Genomic DNA, 18,363 nt, shown 5'->3' with positions numbered 1-18,363 from the left:
TCCAAGCGAGGACAGAAGGAGGTGTCCTTGCCCAGCTTTGGCTCCCCCCGCCCTACCTGGGTGCAGCCCGGCAGGGAGGCAGCGCTGCCCGGAGCGCAGCAGCCGCGGTGCTGCCCGGCCGGCGAGGGGGCTGCGCTGGCAGCCGGACCCCCAAACACAGAGGCGCGCCCCGAGAGCACGGCGAGAGATGATCGACTTTTTTAGGAGGCGGAGAGGGGTGGGGTGTGCGCGTCTCTTCCCTCTCACGACCTTTCAGGGAAAGAAAAGGCGTAAGGAGGTGATGTCTTCCGATGGCTTTAGCCGAAACGCCTCTTCCTTCTCTTTTCCGCTGAACTCACACTGTAGGACTCTTCCGAGGAGTGTGGTGGAAGAAGGACAGAGTGCTAGGAACGAGTATATTGGGCTGAGTATAGCAGGTTTTATCTCTGCTGCCTGGTTTGAGAATGAGGACGTGCCAAAAGCTAACAGTGAAAGGCTGATACTCTGTAAAGACCTCAGAACACACACACACAAATAATATCCCGCCAAAAAGAATAACAAACTATGGTGTGCAGGAAAAGAGATAAGGCAAAAGATACGATTCTACACTGGTTTTTTTATGAGCAATGTCCCCATTTCAGTGCTATTTTTTTCTGTGCTGCTATCCCCTTCAAGGGGATAATAATGAAAACTTTGAAGACGTGAAACATTTTGTAGCTCCATTGCTGCAAAGTGAGTGTATGTATTCACTTCTAAATAAGCCATCATGCCGTTAGTCAAGTTTGCTTGTTAGCCAAATGTTGGTATATGAACTGTGGTTCCACCAGGAATATTTCTTGTTTGAGTCCCGTTCCTATGTAAATGAATGCCTGCCGTTGTTAATTCCATGAATGCTTTATCTGCTAAGTACTGTGCAATGATTCACTATACTTCTAAATAAAGTTCGTTTGATAACAGCAGGAAAAAAATAATTCCCTCAGGAATCCTTTCACTTGCATATCACCCTTTTCATCTTCTGAAATTTGCTTGGTGACAGCTACCTTTTGGGTTTTTTACCCAGGACAACTGCTAATGCAGAAGTTCCCCATTTCAACAGGAGGGGACAGTTTAGAGGTAAAACAAGCAGGTAACTCTTAAAAGGAGGGAGGGATTACAGAGAGCTGGCTTTCTTGTATATTTTCATTGCAGAAGTGAAGCAAAGAAACCTTAGAGTGTTTGACTGTCTTATTTGTTTTCCTCATCACAGAATGAAGCAACATAACAGTTAGACCTTTGGATAATGTAAGTCAGCACAATTCCAGGAAAGTAAGCTAAGGATCTAACTAACTACAACTGCTTTAAAAACGTGCAGAAGATTCTTTGCAGTGCTTTTGGTTTTATGACTTAGTGCCTGATTTTAAAACCTAAAAGAAAGCCGATATCATAAAGATGATAATGATTCTACATGACAGTCTGGAAACTACTTAGTAGCCAACAAATAAAATGGTAAAGTAAAATGTCATCAGCTTTTTACTTTCACTTACTATCCTCATAGTGATAGTTTGGAAACTTCTTTTTTTGAGTCCATATTTTACAGCAATATTTTCCATGAGCTTTTCTCACATTTATTTGCTTTCATATTCTTTTGAAATACTCTCGTTTTTTAATGTAAATCTGCAGAAAGTAAATTGGAGAAAGTTCTGTGTTCAATTGGTCCTTTCAACTAATGTCATATCTAGCTCTGTGGTATGTGAACATATGTGAACAGAGAATAAACTTTACACTTTTTAGTTCTCAGACTAATACAATTTTAATGGAGAAGTCATAGTCTGGTAATTGATATGTAACTTGACTAAAAATAGCTACAGCTTAGATTTTAATTTTGACAATGTCATGATGAACGTGAAAGTTTGCACTAATATTGGAAAACAGATATTTGGACGAAACTCTGACAACCAGTTGAGAATCAGTTAGAGAAGACCAGTTATTTCACACAGGATTTCACATTTTCCTTTCCATCCAACATAAACTATACCAAGGTGCTAACTGAAAAACTGAAATTATTTCCGTCATAAATTGCAACACATCCAACTCCTGTAACCACAGTTTAAATCTGTTTGCTGTTAGGTGGCAATAGTCCTTCTTAAACTACAGCCATTATCTCAATATACAAGTTATATTAATTCTTAGCAGACATTAAGTCATATTCAATAGTTTTTCAGCATTATCTTCCCCTGGTATCAAAAAAGCAGTTTACAAACTGATAAAATGTGTCTGTTAGAGCCTCATATGTTTCTCAGAAATTTCAAAATAGAGAAGTTGGACACTTTCAAACTTTCCTCCACATCACAGCATCACAGGATAATTCAGGTTTGAAGGGACCTCTGGGAGTCCTCAGGTCCAGCCCCTCCTCAGGGTGCACACAAATGAGACCTGAACACGTACAAGGATGGGGATTCCACAGCTTCTCTGGGCACATGTTCCAGTTTTGGAACATGCATATGGTGAATTTTTTTCCTAATATGTAATATAAATTTCCTATGTTCTAATTATTTCTCTTGTTCTAATTAGGAACTCTTTTATCCCATCTCTGGGCTCATTTGAGAAGAGTCTTGTTCCATCCATTCTCTCTGTCTTTTCATCAGATTACTATAGGTAGAAACAGGGCCTCTTGTCCTCTCCCTGTATGACCAATTTTAATCACAGGTCATACAAGGAGAGGACAAGAGGCCCTGTTTCTACCTACAGTAATCTGAAGAAAAGGGACTGCTCTTGGTAGTTTTCCCCTGGACTTCAGTATGTCAGTACTTCACTTGTACTTGGGAGCCCAAAACTTGACATAGTGCCTCAGAGATGATCTCACAAATACTTCATTCAGGGGAATAACCACTTTCCACAACTACATTCTCATAAGTAAGATGCAGACTGATCTTAGTCACAATGACACACTGCTGAATTGTGTTCACTTTAGTGTCAACCAGGACATCCAGTCTATTTTTGCAAAGCTGTTTTGCATTAGTGACCTCCAGGCTGCGTTGCTGAATGGGTTTATTCCATCTCACATGAACAGCACTTTGCACACGCCTTGGATTGAACTTTGTGGATTTCTCATCAGTCCATTTCTTCAGCCTGTTGCTGTCCAAAACAGCAGCCCTGTGCTCCAATGGGTCAAGTATGCCTCCCCAGTTTGATATTCTGCCTGAAAATTCATTGGTTGTGCAGTCTGTCCCATTGTCAAGGTCATCAGTAAGGACGCTAAACACTCCAGGTGCTGATATCACTCCCTGAGGGGTGCCTCTAGTGATTAGCTGTGATCTGAAGTTTGTATGCTGGTCATAATCTGTTAGTCCCACAGGGACTTTGGTCCCACTGTTTTTCTGATCACTTTTGTGGATTTGTCTATCTAGAAAAGATTGTGTCAAGGACCTTGCTCAATACGAGATATGCAGCATCCAGTGCCCTCTCACTGTCCAAAACATAGCTGGATATGCATGATTTGTGTCTAAAACAACAGCTGTAGTTTTACAACCCTTGAAAGAGTCAGGAACATATAGTTGTACATTCAATTCAATATACTATCAATTTTACACTTCATCTTCCAAACAAGCTTTGTCCAGTGCTGTATGATATTAATATAGCATATACTACAAATAATAGCTTGCTACGTAAACTCCTGAAAACGTCTAAAAACTTCCTAAATTTAAGTGGTTAGTCTCTTGGGCTTCACAACCATGTAAGCTGTAGGAACATCAAATCTCAACCTTATAGGATTTCTAGCTGGTCAGAATCTCTGGGTGCCTGTTCACCCACGAGAGGGTGAGATGACTCTGTTCTATTAAGAAGCGAAAGCAAATCTGCTCTCCAGAGTCCCTTGAGGTGCCAAAACAACAGAAGCAGAGGGCAGAAACTAAAGAACATTAAAACTCCTTGTGGATAATATAATTCAGAAACAAATTGCCTTGTTGCTGTTTAGTTTAAGCTTAAAGCATCCAAACTGGATCTTCTATAAGCTATGTTTATTTCTATGTTATTATTTCTATGTTAATTTATTTCTATGTTGAAAGAACACTGGGGGTTTTTTTTGGGGGGGAGCGGGGGGGAACAGGGCAGACTGTCATTCTGTTATTCCATGAAAGCAGATTTCTTAGTGTAAAAAACACCAATTTTAATTTAAAAAAAAGTTTTTAAAAATATAGGTTGTTTGTAAGTTATATATCATAAAATAATTGAGGGTGGAAGACACTTCTGGAAGTTATCTAGTCAAATCCCCTGCTCAAGACTGGCCAGAATCAAACCCTGGAGGTTTTTTAGTATCTCCAAAGCTAGGGACTCACAACTTCCCTGGGCACCCTGTGCCACTGCTGGGTCACCCTCGCCATTAAAAAAAAAAACTTTCTGATGTTCAGAGGGAACCTCCTGTTTTTAGGTTCTCACCCATTGCCTCTGGTCCTGTCACTGGGCATCACTGAGACGAGCCTGACTCCCTCTTCTTTGTACCCTCCCTTCAGATGAGGGACTTCGCCAGGCTAGAGTCCCAGCTCTCTCTGCTTCTCTTCATAGGAAAGATGCTCCAATCCTTTCTCCAACCTCACAGCCCTTTGCTGTACTCACTCCAGAATGTCCATGTCTCTCTCCTACTGAGAAGCCCAGAACTGAACGCAGAATTCCTGATGTGGCCTCAGGGTTGCTGATATTTTAATGATGCTGTAAAAGTATTCCACGGCTCTTTTTGTGCTTTCTCTCTAACATTACAAATATTATAATATCTGTAGAAGATATCCATTTTAATGCATATCTCATATGTCTTTACTAAACACTAAGGAATAACAAAAAACCCTGTGACAATGGCATCATTTTCATAATTATGGTCACATACTCACCCCCTGATACTGTAAATGTTCTTTGCCACTGTCTGAATTTGCCCCTTTTCTTTCTGTCAAAGCCACTTTTTGTTCACTGCTGGCAAACCACAATAAGAATTATTTTCATCTTTTTTATCTTTTTTCTGGGCTTACTGTGAAACTTTAAAAAAAGTAGTATCACCACAAGAGCCTCGTAGTGAGTTTGTTTTTCACCACCATAACTACATGCCTGGCTAACAGAAGTCAATGACACATCAGTATATTTCAGAGTAATTTGGTTCATTGCTGATCCTGTGTACTTCCTCATTATACTTTCTTTCTTCTCATCCCTTTTCAGCTTCAAAAGTCATCCTAGATTTTCCATTTCCAAGATACTCGCTTATCATCCTTTCTTGTTCATTACAAGCCCAGGACTCAAACTGTGTTAAAAACTTATCCTGTGATAATCTTGGAAGTGAATATTCTCTCTTGCTCAGTAGCTTATGTGAAAAATCTTCACAGTTTATAGCAACAGGCTTTCCTGCTTACATATGCCTTAGTGTTAGAATGCTCTCTGTGGGAAGAAATGGTACTGTAGGAATAAACCAAGTCTCACATTGGCATGAATCCATCCTGTGGGGCCTCTGCAGAGACTGTAAGGTTTATCCAGAGGCATCTTTAGGAACAGAACCCAACACTGCACACAACCTAATGAGGTAATAACAAAATGCAACATTTGGTGTTTTATAGTTGTAATGAAGTCAGCAACGAGTGAATGAACACTTGAAAATAAAATTCACTAATAAAAAACTGCCTAGTTTGTCATAGATCTTTTAACTGAATGCTGAAAAATATCTATACATATATTTTATGCACAGTTTCTCTACTCTAAATAACTATCTATAAGTCTGAAGATCCATATTCAATAAAAACTTGCAGTAAAAGGAAAGAACTTGCCTATTTGTAATCCTGGACTTGGTAACAATAAGTGTTCTGCATCTAATTTTCACTTTTTAAGTCCATTCTGTAGCAAGTCTAAAGCTGAAAACTTAGCCTTCTTTGACAGTTAGAATTTGCTGGGTTTGAAAACCTAAAAGAATTAAAGTTTGCAGGGATACCTCCCCACATCTTGTATATAATACAAGAAAGAATACATCTTGTTCCTGTTCCCCTGAACTAGAAGATTTGGCTCTGACCTTTGCATCTAAGGTTATTTCCTATTAGAAAGTACATTTACACATGAGGCCAAGGCATGAAAAAAAGATGGATAATTCTTGTTATAAAAAAGCAGTCTATTTTTCAGTAACTTAAAGGAATGCTGTCAGTGTATCAAAAGAACATCCTAAATTTTAGCATGTTATTTCTATCTGGAGATAATAATTACAGTAACAGCATGATTATTGTACCTGAAAGATTTTAAATTTCCGCTTTGTGCGAGATTCATTTTAATGGATATATAAAATATTTTAAAGTGCATATAAAATACCTTAATATGTATCAGTGCATTTCTTTCCCTTAACAATGCATGTAATATATACATATATATGTATATATCAGTGCATTTATTCCCTGGAACAATGCATACTATATTTATAAAGATATATAGATGTATAGATATATAGACATATAGAGATAGATAGATAGATAGATAGATAGATAGATAGATATAGATGTGCATTTATTTCCCTTAATACTGCTTTCTTTTTTTTTACTGCTGTATTCACATCAGTCTCAAAAGACCCTTTAGTGAGGCATCTATACCAAGGATAAAATAAAATTTCATCTTGTGAGTATCACTATTGAACCAAAAAGGAATAAGTATCAGAAAAAAAGGTTAACAAAAGCATAACATTATACTTTTTAGTTGCAAAATTCACATTATTTTTTCAAGTCAAATAATACAGAAGACATTCATATTTTATCAACTGCATTAGAAAGATGAAGTAAACCTGCAAGGCATTCAGTTATTCACAATCATAACTTTCTGTTTTATATACAACTATATATAGAAAGAGCATAGGTACGTTTGATTTTCTGCAAAATTCCCCACACAATCTAGAATTATTTCTTTACAGAACTCTCACACCTATAAAATGTTCCCTCCATTTCCTAGACGTCTTCCATCAACTTACCCCATCATTACTCAACTGAAGGACTGAATAAAGTTCAAAAAACATAGCCACACTTCCAGACTGTGCAGTCATGTACCTGCTGAAAGGAAAAACAGCTGTGGGCTTGTCCACCCTGATAGTGCAGCGTTGTTTTCCAAGCCTGTTCACCTGGTGTTAGCTGAGTGGGAGGACCGGTGTGTCAGTGGCATATGGTACCTCACCTGTTTCCAGAACTTGGAATTGGGTGACTGTGGGTGCACCGTGTGCTCCTCTTTCCATTTGATGGTACCTTGCTGGTTAATAACAAACCTAAGAGATTCCTGAAGCTTCCCATAAGTCCCAATTGCCTCCATTTCCAGAAGTATCACCTTTGTGTCATTTTGAATGAGGGCATTGTATAAAGCAATGTGTTGATCATAAGCATCTTCTTTAGAATTAATCAGCTGGTGTGTCAGCAGGATGATCAACCGTCTGCTCTTCTGCATCCTCTTCTCAATTGCACTGGCTGCATCTAGCAATATACAAGAAAATAATGAGACATTGATATTTCTTTTTAAATTGTTTTGAGATTGGAAACTCCATTTTCATTGCTTTGTAACCAGACGTAATTTCTATCTCACTTCAGTCTGACATAGTTTGTTTATTTATTAGAAAAAGACAAAAAACTAACCACCAACCAAAGGTGATGAGGCAGCTGAAGAGAAAAGCAAAAAGCCCAAAACACAAACCTTTCATTTCAACTGGGATTTATTGGTTGGAACATTAATATTTTCACTGTTTTTAACTACTGCTAGTAATTTCTAGTCCAGTGACCTAGGGTCAAGTTCAGTAGATCTGACTGTATCAAAACTCTGTTTAATCAATAGTCTCCATGTAAGGAATTGTGTTGCAGAGTTTAATGCCTTAGAGATGATCTTGCAATACTTACCCATGGAAATTAGTCATTAGGAGACTTTTGGGTGACTTGCTTCCAAGAGGCCTATCTCCAGGTGGGGTTAGAGTTAATTACAGTTAATTGTCCTGAGTTATGCATGCTAATTTATACACTAATCTGTACATTATGTTGGCCTTCACCCTTCAGGGATAGATCCAGACTTTCAGGGCATCTGTGTGTCAGCACAACTGAAGGTGTTTGAATTTCCCACTGGCATGTTAGGGACAGCTGATCAATGCTACTATCACTGTGATGCTGGGCAAAAGAAAGAAGTGGGAGCCCAGCTGAGGAAATTCAACGCACCAGTTATTTAACAAGGCAGCTGATTTGCAGAGGTATCAGCCAGCTCCATATGTACCTTTTTTTCCTTTGCTGGGGGCTGCCAGGCCACTGCAAGTGGTATAGATTTTTGCCACTGACAGATTTGTGAACTCCTGTAGCTCCTTGCTGGACCTGGGAATGGTCTGGCTCAACAACTTTTGCAGCTTTTCTTTACCTTCGTTTTTCCCAGGCAGCCTGCCCAGGCCAGGCAGCCCTTTCACAACTTTCCAGAAGAGAAGTACATCAAAGATGAATGACACCTGGCCCAATGCAGATGATTCAGAAATATGAAACAGAAAATGCAGCAGCTTAGGTTTCATGCCTGCTCAATGACAGAGAGAGAAGATCCAGTCTACAGAAGAACCAGAGCACAGGATAGACAAGTCAGCTCTGGAGGAGAGCAGATAGCAACTAGGTGGCAGCAAAAATACACAATAGTGTGGAGAGTGTCTATATGGAAATTAGCACAGATTAATTAACATTACTTCATCCTGAAAGACAAGAAAGCAGGAATAAAGCATACCAATTCTCTTCTGAACTAATGCTGGGAACTGCATGAAGAGAAAATGGAACATGCCAGTGAAAAGAAGCTGAACTTTTTGTGACTCTAACACCCTCATAAAAGGTTGAAAACTCCTGAATAGTAACAGCAGAGGTGTTTCCTCAGCTGAGTCTGTGGGTTTCTCCTCTTCCTTGTCTCATAGTCAGCCAAGCCAGCTCAGGCTCAGTTTGGTTGTGGCTTTGCCCAGATAATGGCTGTGCAGAGTTTGACTTTCCAAAGAGCAAGTGTATGTCTAAAAGAGGCACACTCAGGGTCATGTTTCCTGTGCGTTCCAAGATGATAAGAAGTCTGTGCCCCTTCCTTGTAGCTTGCTTTTCCTAGCACTCTGGAAAGCACAGAGTGCCCTTGTGACACCTGGCCTGAAAGGGCAGACAGATGGCTGCTGAGGAGATGAGCTTCAAGGTGAGGAACATAGAGTGACCTCCTGTACACCTAAAAGGTGTACAGAATCACGATTTGCTCAAGCTTGACAAGTAATTCAGTGCATCATCAGATCTGAAACTTACCTTCTCCAGGATATATATCTCTCCCATAAATACACAATTTATATCCACATTTATTTTCTAGAATATCTGGCATGACTTGGTAAACAAAATATTCCACAAAATTAGCTTCACTGGCGTGGTTTTTGGGGTAGATAACATACGCATCATATATCTTTCCATCTATAAGGAAAAACAAGAGGAAGGAGTATTGTGTCAACATGGATTAGAGCTGTGTATTGCAAAAAGTATGAGAGAAATAAAAATATCAGTCACTGAAGTAGATCTAAGAAGAAGTTCTGGCCAATCTGAATCATGTATATCATCTGGCACATGTTTGGAAAGTAAAGACTGTGCATATTTGGTGTTTTCCATGCTCAGTTGTTTTGTCCTGTGTGTTTGTAGCTTTGGAGAACCTGGCCTCTGTATTGTGAAGGCTGTATTCCAAAGTATATGCAGTAAGATTTCAACTGATCAATGCATATTAGCATGATATAGCAATGAAGCTCAGCATTTGTTATTTCAGTGAATTAACAGGCTTTGTCTCTCAGCACAAGATATTCCATTTAAACTCTTCCATCTTGAATATTTTATTCATCATTCCCACAACATATCATACTCCCAAGTGAAAATCTCATTTCTTAGGAAACAGTCTTACAATCAGAATAAAGTACAAAGTCAAGTATTTATTTCATTCCTTGCTTCATTTCTCTAAAGGAAGTTTTCCATTACAGCACTTTTATTCTAATCCCAAATGTTTCTTCCTCTCTGGTGGAAATGGCCATATCCTTTTCTTTTGTTGCTGAGGTTCTTGCTCAAACCATTCTAACAATAGATCCTATGAGAAGCAGATGAGAGAGCTAGGGTTGTCTAGTCTGGAGAAGAGAAGGCTCAGGTTTGACCCTACTGCTCTCCATAATGACCCAAAAGGAGGTTGTAGCAAGGGGGGGTCAGCATCTTCTCCCAGGCAACCAGGACAAGAGGACACAGTGCTAAACTGGAGCAGGGGAGGTTTAGGTTGGACATTAGGAAGAATTTCTTCATAGAAAAGATGATTAGGCATTGAAATGGGTTGCCCAGGGTGGTGTTGGAATCACCATCCCTGGAGGTGTTTAAGGAAAGGCTGGAAATGGTGCTGAATGCCATGGTCTAGCTGACATGGTGGTGTTTGGTCACAGATTGGACTCGATGATCGCAGAGGTCCTCATTGATTCTGTGAATCTGTGGTTTTGTGATTCTGTAATAATAATGAAATGTCCATTTCCAGAGTTTGATTAATTTCATCATAAAAAATACTTATTATGGAAACTGTCCTAAAAAGCATACTTCTTTCCTCTTCAATGAGAAGGTAAGTAACTAGATCAGCTGTAGATATCTACCATGCAGACATCTGTGGTAGGAGTCAGCTTCAGATTTTAAAATTGTCCATTTAGCTGGATTTGTTCTCTTAAAAGCATGTACCTCATCATGTCATTAGGTACTGCCTGCCCTTCAGCTGTCCCCTGAAGAGGGGTTCAGGTCTCACTTAAGCTCTAATGCAGCCCCAACAGCACGAATTACTTATGGTTAGATAGCTGGACCCAGCCACGGATCTCCAGGTTCCATGTCTAAGATGGAAACTTGCATGTGAACACTTTCACATCATATAACTAAATGTAGATGTGTGAATCTTGAGCTGAAAGCAACCAATAAAGTTAGATGGGATGTATTCCTCCAGAAATGTCTTCTACACTATTGGTATCTTTCTTTTTGGCCTACAAAAACTGTGTTGCTCTAACTCACGCTTTTAACATGTTAGCCATCAAGTTTGTTCCTTTGCATTAGAGAGCACATAATAAGTACAGTTAACAGCACTGTTAATCAGATTTTCAACGTCATTCAATACTTTATGGAAAATATTTTCATTTAAAAAACTACAAAACCAGGACTCTTATGTAGTTCAGTGCTACAGAACCCAGGAAACAAGGGAATGTAAAGTACTTGCAGAGCTATCTATGACTTGTCTTTACTAAAGGTGTAAGAAAGAGAAGCATCAGGCTTAGGTGTCAAGAGTTAGCATCTATCAAATAAATTACTTTCTCTATGATTTGTCATTTTCCTTTTTTTAAACTTTCATTCTCAAATCTCACTTACCATCCTTGACTGGGTGGGGCTGGAATATCTCCCGATACAACAGGACGATATCAACTCGGAAAGACTGGTAAAGAATAACTGAGATTGCTATTGCACCTAGCAGAACTAGAGATCCTGTGATCAGGAGGGCATAAGGAAGAACCTCTGCAAAGCAGATGAATACATGGTTAGTCACAGTGAAGTTAACCGTGTACTGAAGCTTTAGCCTCATCTTAATTCTGTTACAGCTTTCAGGAGCTCAAAACAGAGATGACAAAGATTTTTCCTTCCCCAGCTGGCATAGCCAACACACAGACCCCTGAAGTAGAAGCATATTATGCAGTATATAATTAATATTCACTTTGTCGAATCCAGACCTGCTTATACTAAAAACCATAGCTGACAATGATGTTTAAGTATTTTGTAACTTTTAAAAACCGGTTATAACACAACCATTTTGTGAGACATCTAAGCCTATGCATGAAAATCCACAGAAGGAAAAATGGAGGCTTCTGGCATGATTGCACAAATAGGGTACAAAGAGCATGTGTAAGTAAGGAAATCTGCAAGGTAAGACAAAGATAGCACTAGACAAGCTGAAAAACAGACCATGTCCCAATCAAAAATAAAATAAATTACGCTGAAGTCAGATGATGTTTTCTCCTGCCTTTTCTGTTCAAAAGGGTCAAGGAGTACGTAATAGCAATGATGAATAAGAAAAATTGGGACAGAAAGGAGCCACCCACTTTAGTTCCAGTTTCCCTCATGAAAGGGCTCTAGAATCTGTCCACCTTTACTTCAGAGATGAAGACTTATCAGAGCTAGATTAAGTCTAGATTTATGGAAGACATTTTTTATATTGAAGGTGGTAAAACTGTGCACAGATTGCCCAGAAAAACTGTGGATGCCCCATCCCTGGAAATGTTCCAGAATAGCTTGTATGGAGTGCTAAGAGACTTGGTCTAGTGGAGGGTGTGCCTGAGAAATTCTGCTGAAAAGGTATATAAATGAAGAGTTTACATATGTATTTTCCCTTTCCTCTGGTAGGATGTGAGGTAAACTTAACAAGATTTGCACACTCTTTAAATTTCTTCCTTTGCATTTAAAAGGAAAAAGAAATGTTAGGCTTGTGATGAAGCTTACCTCACCAGAACTAGATCAGGAGGAAACACTTTCCAATAAGATTGGGCAAGAATGCAATCATTTCCTTCTAAAGTTTGATCATATTTTTAACAGTGTCACATGATGCCTATGAAGGAACTTCATCCTTGTTTACCCCTTCAAATTTTAGTATTTGATCCATTTTCCTGGTCAATACACACACACACACAAAGTAAGGAAATCCCTTTCACTATGTGGAGGGGCTGACCTAAGCATCAGATGTTTCTTACTGATGCATTTGCTGACAGTGTGCAACATTACAATTACTGGTGTATTACAATTGCATTAAGTCTTTATATACATCTAGAGAAGAAAGAGGTTTCAACAACAACTTTTGCAATTACGAACCTAAAAAACGCTGTTTATATTGTGTTTGCACTCATTAGACCAAGGCTGGAAAAGAAGCCATGTGTCCAGCCATGTGCCCATGCAGTTGGTAATATGCCAGACAAGAGCCCCACAGAGGTGTCTTCCTGGAAGGGCAGGTTTAATTCCCAGTAATGCTGGCTTAGCCTCTCATTTCTCTGGAATAAACTAATGAATGTTCACTAATTTAATTTGCTGCAAACATTCAGCACAATGGGGGCAAGTGCCACAAGCCCCTGAACAAGGCTGAACAGATCCTGTTGTTCCATTTGACTTTACTGCATCATTTAGCAGCTGAGTTCATGAGTAAGCCGTCTTTTACTTATATTCAAGAGCGACTGGAATACAGAACTATCAGCTCACAAGCACTAATATTGGAAAGGACAGAGAAAACATGTCAGAAAGCAACTTTTGAAGGAGTTCCAGACAAACTCCAGAAGAGCAACAGTTTTTTCTGGCTTCTCTGGCTTCTAAGGTGGATGCACTTCCAGACAGCAAAGGCAGAGATCTGGGTGTAGAGCTCCTGTCCACATCAGTCTACAAAACATGAGCCAAAAGGTTAGCTTTAGCGCTAAACATCTTTGAGGAAGAACAGAGCTGATGCTTTGGGCTGAACTTTATCTCTGCTTTAAATGACTGTGTAAAAAAAACATTAAGAGGATAGTAGCTAGCAGACACAAGTTGTGCTGTGGGAAACACTAAGGAGCAAACATATATTTGGAATTTTTTTCCTATTAAATACAAACACACAAACAAAACACAAAAAAAAAGGAGTGTGCACATCTTTATTACACATTAACAAGATGAGAGCTACAAGCGAATCCTATAGAACTGTTACTATTCTGAGAAACAAGCAGCATTGCTTTAGCAGAAATATTACAGAGCTGTGTGAGGACTGAGTGAAGAAAACTAAAGCAGAGCACAGCCACTTCTGGACATAGCATTGCTGACACCAACAGTGCTGAGGAGGAGAAGCAGACACCTTGTTAACAGCAGCAACAAGGACAAGGGCACAGATATCCATACAAAAAAGGCAGCAGTGAAAGCAAGGTCACAGTCAAGAGCTTTCATGAACATTTACTGAAAACCTATGAATAAAAACCAAAATATTTGTCTATAACAGAAATTAGATAAATGATTCATGGGATGAATACAGGATATGCTATATGCTCTCCTTCATCTAGTCTGTAATATGGGGCCAACAATGGACTTGTATTGATAAACCAGTGAGCAGAGACTGTTACTCAGCTTCATTCCCTCTCATTGCAAGTACACTCCCACACTCAGGTACTTCAGTGCAGAGCTGATGTGCTTCCAGTGTCCTGAGTGATGCTACACTCAAACTTGCCTATCCAACCAAATCATCTTCTGCCATCTTCCTGCTGGGTGCTATTCTGCTGCTACAATTCACCTACATCGCTTCTAGTCTAGTCTAGCAAGGAAATTTGTCTAGGCTTTGAAGCCATGATCCTGTAGAAAGTCATGAGCAGTTGAGAATACAGCAGGACATGGGTCTGTGCACACCCTGTGATCACAGTGCACTTCACAAGAATCACAAGAATCACAAGATTGGAAGAGACCTACAAGATCATCAAGTCCAACCTGTTTCCTGACACCTCAACTAAACCATGGCACCGAGTGCCACATCCAGTCTTTTTTTAAACACATCCAAGGATAGTGACTCCACCACCTCCCTGGGCAGATATTTCAGTACTTTATCATTCTTTCCATGAAAAACTTTTTCCTAATATCTAACCTATATTTCCCCCTGTTAAAGTTCTTGACATTTACTTTCAAAGTCCTTGAGAAAAGAGAGTAGTTTTAGATTACATATTAGGAAGAAATTCTTTCCTGTGAGTGTAGCGAGGCACTGGCACAGGTTGCCTAGAGAAGTTGTGGATGCCCTATCCCTGGAAGTGTTCAAGGCCAGGCTGGATGGGGCTCTGAGCAACCTGGTCTAGTGGAAGGTGTCCATGCCCATGGCAGGGTGGTTGGAATTAGATGATCTTTAAGGTCCCTTCCAACTCAAACCATTCTATGGTTCCATGATTCTTGGTGGTTCAGCATAACTGAAAGGATGAAAAAGAAAACGATTGATCACAGCTGCTTCTTGAGCCTACATAGACAAAATAGCATTTTCTGCATAGGAATCTGATTCAGAGGTGTTGGCAACAGTGCATAGGGATCTGGCTATCCCTAGCAAAAAAGAAAATTCTGATATGAGGTAAGGATTATCCCTGTTGCCATCACTTACTGCCCTGGATTTTCCTTCTCTTTCAGGTACTACTAGAACCAGGAATTTAAAAACAAAATCAAGGGAAAGCCTTTGAAGTGCTACTCATACTGTGTGTCACAGAGAGAACACAGTGGCACTCAGAGAACATAAACAGTGATTTTGAAGAGGTGATTCACACAACATTCAGTCCAAAAAGGGCACTGCAGTGGATCCAGTATAGTAAGGAAGGCAAAGAAACTGGCAAACCAGCAGCTAAAACCCTTCTTATTAAAGTTTGCATATTTTCTGCTACACTTTTACACTAGAAACAATAGTTTGATTTGTCACAGTGGAGAAATATCCTAGAAATAGGATATTCTTATCACAGTCTCACTCTGCTTATTTAATCTCTTGCTGATACTGTTGAATAATGTCCCCCCTCTCCCCAGTCCCCAAGACTCAGTCACGAGAATTTTGAAACTGGCTTGAACATGTAGGGAAGAAGTAGGCTGGTTTTGCTTCTTCTTAACTGAAAATTTTTTACTATCTGAAACAAATAATAAAATAAACTCATCAACTCATCATTTCAAACTAAGTGCAAAGTATAAAGAATCAAAATGAAAAATCCTACCCTCAGATTGCACTTTGAGTTGTAATGTCACTGTGACCCTTGTGTTGTACATTGTGTTCAATGCTATACATGTGAAATTTGACTGCAGATCCTCTTTTTTTACTTCAGTAATATTCAAACTTGTCTCTTCATAGTATACTTGATCATGCCCATTGAAACTAATAGAAAGAGAAAGAACTGGTAACATTAGTTTCACTGGCTAAGCACAGTTTGCATAGAAGAAAGATTATTCTGTGTTATATGCACTTACGAATTAGTTTCTTCATGAAATCTTGAAAAAACAAGGCTTTCCACTGGGATATTATCCACATCCCATCTGACAGCAGCCAGTGGCTGTTTCTTAATCCCCAGGCGGGCCTGACATTTCAGAGATAAAGCAGCACCTAATCAAGATACAGAGATGTAAACACTCCTTGATGAAAAACATAATTTTATTCTCCTTGTAACATCTTTTTCTACAAATCTTCATACAACTTGTGAGTTTTCTCATAACAATTTTGACAAATTTTTCTGAACTAGTGCTGAAAAAATGATACATAGAAGAGAGAAAAAGAAATAGTAAAATTAATTTTTCAACAAATGAGCTAATAATACACCAAGGATTACAAAAGGAATTATTTATATTTATCATGATGAAGACAATGTACCCTGTACTTGTGATGCTTGACACATGTAATCAGCTAGTGAGGAACATAGAAAGGATATGGTGTTTGACACACAAATGCACACAGAAGTAACCTAATTAAATTTCAGTATATATTATTTAGCATATATTCTATTCTATTCTATATTATATTACATATTATTTCAGTATGTATTATTTTGCATAAGACAGCCTTATCTTGGATTTTATTCAAGTTGGACAAAAGTAAAGTAAACCAGTCCAAGCAAAACTAAAATAGGAAATTACTTATTAAATATTTCCCATTAGGAAATATTTATTCCAAAGTAAGGGTCACAATTGCACTGAAAGCAAGTATAATTAAAACATGTTAAATTTCCATGTAAGTCTGCCTCTAAGCAGGTCTTAGATAAGATTATCAAATCTTATGGTTAGATCATGAATTGGTATTAGGGAGCATGGAGAAATCTCTTCATTTCTGTAAAGAGGAGACAATAGAATCAGTACAGCAATTGGGTTTTAAATGTAAAGTGAATTTGCTCCATGTAAGCAGTGCCAGAGTAACAGGCAGAGCCCACAGAGGCACTGACCATCTTAGTAGAGAAAGCTTGACCTCAAGCAGAGACCATCTAATTTCTGAGCAACAAAACAGCTGGGGGAAAGAGGAAAAAGAGAACAGGAATGTGAGTCAACTAACAAGTCTCTGATCCCCAGCACGTGTCACAGAGAGGGCTGTGCACCCCTACAGTATCTGCTACCAGAGCAGTCTTGCTGTAGGACAGAAACAGACGAGTGGTAGTTCCAATCCCTTCTGCCACTGGCCCAGCCTCATCCTACTTGCCTTGGGAGACAGGCATCCTGGATTACCTGTTTAGATTTCAGATGAGTTTAATCTCTTGCTGGAGAGCTCCACCTTTCTCCACTGACTACAGACAAACCCCAGAGAGCTCTTACTCCTACCAGAAACGCCTTGTCCTGATGCAAGTTACACAGAATGAATCTGAATCCCTGAGAACATCTATAGCCCTGAATAGAAGGGAGCCAGGTGCAAGCTCCACATCATGAGCTGTCCAAATGGCTCTGTCCAAATTCACTGCTTGGTCCTGTCCTTCAGCCCTCCCAGTATCTTCCAAGCAGGCTGGTCTGATCACTGCTAGCCAACATGGATATTAGACAGGCAGTGCTCCTCAGCCTCAGGGCCAGAAACCAGTTCCTTGCTCTCTTCAACCCTCAGCAGAGACACAGGCACTGTCTCCACATGGGGACTGAAAGCAGCAAGGAGTAGCTCTAGTCACAAGAATAGTCCATCCTTCCCTCTTAGGGGTACTATCAAGCAGTTTCCAGGGATTTCACCACAGCCCTCTTTGAAGTGGATGGAAGCTGTCACCTTTCAGCTGAGATGTAATGATTCACTCTGTGAATAATCCTAGTCTATCCCAGTGAAAGTAGAAAAAGTTATTTAAGTCTTCTTTAACTTCACCTAATGTCTAAATAACCCATCAGTTACACCTAACTTCATACCCCGGGACCTGGAGGCAATTAAATCTGGTAAATATTAGGGCGCAAAACTGTGATGAAAAGTTCCATCATTACATCTTCTTGAAGATACCCATGTTTCCTAGACCATTACAACATGTTAATTTAAAAACAAATTAAAATTTGTACTCACCAAGCTCTGCTTCTACTACATCTTTATTCTTTGGAAATATGATTTGAGGTGGTAGAGGTGAGTATTTCACTTTAGAAATTAAAGAGGAAAATAAAACACACATCAGCAAGTTGTGAAAATGCATTTTGCAAGATAAGATTTGTAATCTGTACAATTAATATTTTGTGATCACAAAACATAATTGCAAACTAACAGTGTTCACATACCTGTTGAGATCATCTGGTTTTATTCCTACAACCAAATATCTCTGTACTGGGAGGTATCTCTGTACTGGGGAGTATGTACATGTTAATATTTTCAGTATTTTCTCCCTATCTATTTAATTTTTGCACATAGAAAGTAAGGAAAATATTCGTTTTTGAAATCCTGTTTTAGCTG

The 18,363-nt window shown here is 39.2% G+C and overlaps 1 protein-coding gene across 7 annotated transcripts in view; it reads right to left on the bottom strand.

Moving 5' to 3' along the window:
• Positions 1–1,742: 1,742 nt before the first annotated feature.
• The window catches only part of IL33R (interleukin 33 receptor), a 33,698-nt gene continuing 17,077 nt past the window's right edge, over positions 1,743–18,363 (bottom strand). For 6 of the 7 annotated variants that reach the window (XM_088160056.1, XM_088160057.1, XM_088160054.1 and 3 more), the window contains 6 exons: positions 17,986–18,054; positions 15,945–16,077; positions 15,695–15,852; positions 11,343–11,486; positions 9,234–9,392; positions 1,743–7,421 (listed from right to left, as the gene is read on the bottom strand). In XM_088160056.1, the coding sequence (XP_088016182.1) occupies positions 7,075–7,421; positions 9,234–9,392; positions 11,343–11,486; positions 15,695–15,852; positions 15,945–16,077; positions 17,986–18,054 (1,010 nt within the window). In that variant the 3' untranslated portion in view covers positions 1,743–7,074. The remainder of the gene's footprint in view (positions 7,422–9,233; positions 9,393–11,342; positions 11,487–15,694; positions 15,853–15,944; positions 16,078–17,985; positions 18,055–18,363) is intronic. The other variant, XM_088160058.1, reaches the window with a different exon arrangement.

Source organism: Sturnus vulgaris, chromosome 2 (genome assembly GCF_052056855.1).
Source record: "Sturnus vulgaris isolate bStuVul1 chromosome 2, bStuVul1.hap1, whole genome shotgun sequence".
Taxonomy (NCBI): Eukaryota; Metazoa; Chordata; class Aves; order Passeriformes; family Sturnidae; genus Sturnus; species Sturnus vulgaris.
The sequence above is the reverse complement of the archived record's forward strand: the minus strand, read 5'-3'. Positions and strand labels throughout refer to the sequence as shown.